General features: G+C 43.4%; 1 protein-coding gene and 1 long non-coding RNA gene across 2 annotated transcripts in view; both read left to right on the forward strand.

Moving 5' to 3' along the window:
• LOC123522541 overlaps positions 1–93 on the forward strand; it is a 1,216-nt gene extending 1,123 nt beyond the window's left edge. The window contains exon 3 of the long non-coding RNA XR_006680796.1: positions 26–93. This is a non-coding gene — a long non-coding RNA (uncharacterized LOC123522541). The remainder of the gene's footprint in view (positions 1–25) is intronic.
• Positions 94–171: 78 nt separating this feature from the next.
• HOATZ (HOATZ cilia and flagella associated protein) overlaps positions 172–6,777 on the forward strand; it is a 16,456-nt gene continuing 9,850 nt past the window's right edge. The window contains exons 1-3 of the mRNA XM_045297722.1: positions 172–420; positions 1,820–1,855; positions 2,550–2,614. Coding sequence (XP_045153657.1) covers positions 183–420; positions 1,820–1,855; positions 2,550–2,614 — 339 coding nt within the window. The 5' untranslated portion in view covers positions 172–182. The remainder of the gene's footprint in view (positions 421–1,819; positions 1,856–2,549; positions 2,615–6,777) is intronic.

Below are 6,777 nucleotides of genomic sequence, written 5' to 3' on the forward strand. Positions count from 1 at the left end.
ACATCTGTCCCATCTCAACGCCAAGGTTGGGACGGCCCCGAAGCCTCTGATCGCCGCAGAAGTGGGTCTGGAGCGCCCTTGCACCCGCCGAGGAGAAACCACGGGCTTCCGGCTATATCTGCCAGGCAGTTGTCGCAGGGCGGGCCTAGAAGAGAAAGCTAGGGAAAGCGTCCAGAGTTACCATGGCGACGTGGCCCTGTCGCCAGCCCAGCAGTCAGCCCAGCAGCCGAAAGGAATCCGATGAAACTCTCCTGTCAGGGCCCCTGGTTTTTGCCGGCTCCTCGGAAAAGGACGTCAGCTTGGCCAAGCAGTTCTGGATGTCAGCGTCGCTGCATCCTCCCAACGAGTCGCAGCTGGTCCTGTCCAGAGACAGCAAGCAGCGCCTGCCGGTTGCCCGGCCCTCGAGGTGCAGCGCGACAGGTGAGTCGCTGCTGCCTGTGATGGCTTCTCCTTCCACAGTGCCCAACGCAGGGTACGCAGCGCGGCGGCGTAGCACTGGCCTGCTCGCTGAAAGGCCAGCTGTGGGAACCCGCGCTGCGGCCCCAGGAGGGTGCTCCCATAAAGATCGACGACACCCGAACCCAAGCCTGCGGCCCCCCAGTGGACTCTGACTCATACCCACCCTATCTATAGGACAGAGTGGACAAGCAGACCACCTCAGCTCTCTCCCACGGAGCTGCCGCTGGCTTCCAACTGCCATCCCTGATGGGGCAGGAAACCTTCCTTCATGGGGCAGTTCTAGGTCCGAGAGGGTCACCCAGATGCAGAGTGACCTGGAGGGAACCCAACCGCAAACAATGCTAAAATGCCACTCTTGCCTCAAATAGTTAAAACGCCAGGCAAAGATGTGCAGAAACCCTTCCCCACCAAAAAAGGATCCTTAGTGCCAGGGGGCTTCAGCGAGCTCGTGGAAGAATGAAATTTAGAGATCTTGGTTTTTTCCACTCCCACCCCCAGTATTTGGTTCGGTCTAAAAGGACATCCATGAAGCACCGAGAGGCAGGGATGGACCGGAGAACATTATGCTGAGTGAAATTTGCCAACCAGAAAAGGACAACGATGATATGAGACCACTGTTACAGGGGACAAAACAAGTTAAAGTTTTGTCCTTCATACCACTTGGGAGTTTGCCAAGGGGAGGCAGGGAGGACAAGGGGGAGGAAATAAAGTAATGTGTTAGACCCAGGAGGGGTGTTACTCAGGTGACCCACTAGACAGGAAACTACAGGAGGGAGAAATCAGGGAGCCGGCCACAGATAGACTCTTGGGGGGAGTTTATGAGTCATTTAAACTCTTGAATACAGTGGTTGATCTGAAACGTAACCCCCCATAATACCTCTTAGATTATGGCATCTTTTTGGCCAAACAATATAGAATAATCTGGAGGCATGTTATGTGTAGACTGAAATCATACTAAAAGAAAGGGTAGTTTATATAACCAAGTTCAAGCATGAACGCCCTCAAAGTTGAAGGCAGACTCTACATTAGGGCCCTCTAATGGCCATAATGAGGCGAGGCCTAGCTTATGAAATGGTTACTATGCAGTTGTTAGAGGTGTTTAAACAGCTTGTTCTTGAGTCACTGGACTGACAGGGCCCATAGAGGACTGAGTAGAACTGCCCCATGGGGTTTCTAAGGCTGTGCCTCTTCACTGGGACAGACAGCCTCGTCTTTCTCCCCTGAGCGAGCAGCTGGACCTTGTGGTTAGCAGCCAGCACTTCACATCTGCACTGCCAGGGCTCCTCCTTGACAGGTATAGAAAGTTCAAATTCTTTACTCTTGTCTTTTTCAATGATTACTTTCTGTTTATGTCTTTTAGAGAAATGCTACCAGCCATCTCCCCTTGAGAAACCCGGTAAGTATCAAGTTTTCTATCCATCAAGGACCCTGACTGAGGGTCTTCAGAAAGTAGGTAACATGTATAAGGATACACCTTTACATTCCAGAGTAAGAGCCTCAGTGGCTTGTTCCATCCTGCCTCAGAGACTTCTCTATTGATTCAGAGGGCAAGGCCTCAATTCCCATTAATGGGGGGGAGGGGGTGGAAAACAGGGGCACTATCATGGAGCCAATTCTGATGCAAATGGATCCTCACACATTGAATAGGAATGTGGAAATGCGATCTCCTTAGAGACCTTTCCTTATGTCTGGACTCAGGCTGACTCACCTTCTGGAGACGAGGTACCTTGTTGTTGTTGTTGTTGTTGTTGTTGTTAGGAGGTACCTTGTTGTTGTTTTTGTTGTTGTTGTTGTTGTTTGGTGCCCTCAATTCCATTTGGACCCATAGCAACCCTATGCACAACAGAAGGAAACACTGCCCGGCCTTTCACCAACCTCACAACTCCTCCTGTGCCTGAGCCCATTGCTACAATCATGGTCGTTCATCTCCTGGAGGGCCTTCCTCTTTCTTGCTGTTCCTGCAGCCTTAGCTAATTCATTCCACCACCAGTTCCTTGTGAATCTGGTTTGTAAATTTTCAAGGCAAAGTATATTTTAAGGCAAAGTGTTTGCTCTCTTGGTCTTGACTTCGTCTTTATTTCTTTGACAAGATACAGAAGCTGAGAAAGTCCTAAAGATTCGAGAATCAGAGGAGAAACTAAAGTATCTTCAAAAGGTAGGCCAATATTGCAGAAGATCTTCTGTCTGACTTTCATAAAATTTCCTAAAGGGTCCCAATTCTACACCTTAGTCCTTAAAAGGAGGGCTTCCAAAAGTTCTTGGAAAACTAGAATTAAAAGATAGTGTGCTTTTTCTATAAATGTTTTGAAGCTCCCTTCATATGTATAGGAAACCTTTCTACTTCTAATGCATCAGCTTGAGCAATGAGTAAAACCTTTATTAGAATTTAATAAACCAATTTCTGTCACCGATTTATAGGTTTTCATTAGGAGAGTAATTCTAAATGAGAGAGTAATTCTAAACTAATACTTAGATTATTGGCTATAATGGTATCAATCATTAGGAAATAAACTATAAATTTATGCTTTCAGACTTACGTTGTCATTGCATGCTATCAAGTTGATTCACATTCATAGCGATGGTATACAAAACCCAATCCAAAGGCATCAGGTCAGTTACAACTCATAGTGACCATAGATAGATTTCCAAGGCATTTAAATCTTTACAGGAGCAGACAGCCTCATCTTTCTCCTGCAGACTGGTTGGTGAGTTTGAACCACTACCCTCAAAATTAGCAGTCTAATGCCCAACAGCACCACCAGAACGCTACAAGACAACGTAAAACCTAAGGTTTCCTAGGCTGTAATTTGTATAGTTACTTTTCTCTAGCAAAGCCCTCCTTTTGGTTAGCAGACAAGCACTTAAGCACTGCACCACCAGCATTCCTTTAAATAGTGATAAACACACATACACACACATAAATAAATAACCACTGCTGTGGGGTCTATTCTGACTCCGGCAACTTTACAGGACAGAGTAGACCTGTTCCATGGGGGTTCTGAAACTATCTAGCTAAACAAAATCCGACTGCCTCATCTTTCTTCTGCACAGTGACTGGTGGGTTTGAACTACCTTTCTATTAGCAGCCCAATATTTAACCCACTGCATCACCAGTGTTCTTTTAAATAACTATAGAGTAGTGAAACAATAAATTAGCTACAGCAAACACATTATTGAGTTGGTAACCAAATCAGTACAACCTTGCTGGTTAATTTACTGAGGATCTTGTCTGTGATGATTTTTATATATATATATAAATCTATCTGCTGGGAAGGAGCACAGTATTTAGAATTTTAAATGCTAGATTTGAATCGCAACTCTTTTAATTACTTCTAATTACTGGTTCACTCTGCTTCAGTTTCTTCTACTTTAAAATGAGCCTATGATGTGCCAGCAGTTATGCTCAAGACCTTATGGGAATCAAATGTGTATTTTGGGGGAAATGCCCTTATCTTTCCTCCCCATTTTTCCATGAATTTTGGAAGCCCGCTCTGTTAATAATGTTACTGAAAGTATTCCGACTCAAAATGTCAGGAATCAAGTCAACCTGCTGGTTTCTGGCAATAGATGAATATTCCAGGTTTTGTCTGGTTTCATATAGACACTGAGGATGTCCCATGGCCTCAGGATGTCAGTTGTAATCCTGTGGGAACATTCGCTAACCCATCAACTCTCTGCACACAGGAAACGCAGTTAGCCCAAAGCAGGAGTCCTCAAACTTTTTAAATGGGGCCAGTTCACTGTCCCTCAGACCCGTTGGAGGGCCGGAGTGTAGTTTAAATAAAAACTATGAACAAATTTCTATGCACACTGCACATTTCTTATTTTGAAGTAAAAAAACAATGGGGCAAAAACACCCGGCGGCAGGATAAATGTCCTCAGCGGGCCGCATGTGGCCCGTGGGCCGTAGTTTGAGGACTCCTGGCCCAAAGGGTTCTGCGACCTCCTGTGAGCTAGTGCCAGTTGTCCTTTAGGTCCATGGCTCTTTGGAGATGGCTAAGCAGGAGGGGCTTCAGTGAAGGTTCAGGTACTGGCTCTTCTCATCTTCACGAAAGCTCAAGAATTCATAGGAACAGCAGGATCAGAATGAAACAGGGACAGTCACAGGCTTTCTCACCTGCCAAGCCCCCCCATCCCAAAAATAAAACAAAACAAGATAGGGTTGATTATCAGAAGAGGGCAAATTTGAATGTTCCGAGTCTGTCATCTGGAGCCATTTTGACGAAAGGCTGAAAACAAACATTTGCGTGTAGCCAAGCTAACCGAACACATCTCTTTTTTGGCAACCTCTTTTATTCGTTTTTCCTGATGTAGGCAAAGCCTTTAAACTCAACAATTAATACAGTGATTTATAGAAACATTCCGCTTGGTTAATGGATAAAGCCCATTCCTATAACTGTTCCTGTACCTAAAAGCAAAGATGAAGACAAGCTTCGCCCTAATGTCTTTAATCACGGGGCATATTGGCAAGCTCTGAAAGGCGTTATCGGGAATTCTACATAAATTACACAACAGCGCATTTGCATTTGCTGATCACACTAATTCATTTTGGGTACTACAAATTAGGTGATTTGAAACATGAGTCAGCATTTTCACCCTTCTTTAGGATATTGTGTACTTGTGTACTTGAACCAGGACTTTTTTGGAGGAGGGAAAGACTCATTTTCAATTAATTAAAAAATCATTGAAAGTTGACTTTGATAGTACTTTCAAAGTTTAGTTTCCAGCTTATCTGGAAGGGAATGGAGATTTAAAGGGACTAGAAGACATTAAAGACTAAAACAATTCGTTTTACACCAATGGTTTGTCAGTAAGACAATATGCTGTGAGTTACAGGCTGGTGTCTTGCTAATGTCTAGTAATCTAATTTCTTTTCCTCAGTTCTTCTATTCAATTATTTTTTATCAACTTAATTCCAAGATATTTGTAGATACCTACTGTGTACCTAGCACTACATGTTGGGGAAACAAAAATAAGATGTGGTACCTGATTCAGGCATTTTACAATCTGGTAAGACATCAGAATCAAGCTTAGAGCGCCAAGAAGTGTTTTCAAAGGAGCTGAGCTTTGAAGGATGTGCAGATTGGTCGAAGAGTATGCAAAGCAGTTCTCTATATTGTATGGGTTATCTTCCTAACATCCAAGTCTGTTTCTCTCCTACTTTCATTATTTTTCCATGATTCCCCATTGTCCCGAAGGATCAAGTCCAAACTTCTCTGGATTGCGTGGCATTGAAGTTCCTTTATGAGCTGACCGTCTTCTTGACCTCTTGGTGCTCTCCTCTTCTTCCACGTCTCCTTCCTTATCCCCAACATAGGATACGATGCTCCGCTCATTCTCAACCACTAGGTCAAGACATGCTGTGTTTCTCTCCACACGTGCTACAGAAGTGAGGAGTGGATAAAATATCTTTGTGCATGCTTAAACATAGACATTCCTCTGTGATATCTGCCAAAGTGTACATTAAGCCCTTTGAGCCCTATAAATTGGTCCTGGATTGCAGGATAGGAAGAGATTCTATTTGTTGACAGAAGATTCTTTGAGAAGACAAAACAGCAAGTCAGCAGAAAAGAACGAGAATGTTTCTGAAACTCTGCCTTGGGAGTAGGAGAGGCAACCAAGAGAACCTTGCAGTAACTGAATGTTCTAACAGACATTCGGAGACAGGGTTTTAATGCAGTATTCATATTATCTCATTATGGAGTACATAGCATGTATACAACGTAATAATGGCATTTTCTTCCCTCTTTAGGATAATATTTACTGTATATTTGTACCAGGACTTTCCACAAGAAGGAAAATCATAATTTTCAATGAATTAAAAATGATTACACATTCACTTTAAAGATTAAAAACCATTGATCAAAGCATCATAAAAAGTATCAACTCATATAGTCTTTAAAATAACTCCAGGATGATTACTCTCATTTTACCAAACAAGACTTGAATGATTTTCCAAATTCAAACCGCAATAACCAAACTCCAAAGCACATGTGATTAACCCTATAATAGACCGACTAACCCTATTTTAATCCCTTCAGGAATACAGCCAAATATCCCACACAGTAAAGGATATGACAATTATTACAAACCTACTTCTGGGAGCTGTTTCTTCAACAGCCAATGTATTTCCATGTCTATACCTAAATTCTCACGTTTTGGGCTGCAATCCAAAAGGTCAGCAGTTTGAAACCACCAGCCCCTCTGAAGGAGAAAGAGCTTTCTATACTTACTTAAAGAGTTACAGTATCAAAAAATTCACAGGAGGCAGATCTATCCTATCCTATAGGGTTGCTGTGAGTAAACATCGACTGGATG

This window comes from Echinops telfairi, unplaced genomic scaffold, assembly GCF_000313985.2.
Source record: "Echinops telfairi isolate 266 unplaced genomic scaffold, ASM31398v2 ScPeMD7_7421;HRSCAF=8459, whole genome shotgun sequence".
Taxonomy (NCBI): Eukaryota; Metazoa; Chordata; class Mammalia; order Afrosoricida; family Tenrecidae; genus Echinops; species Echinops telfairi.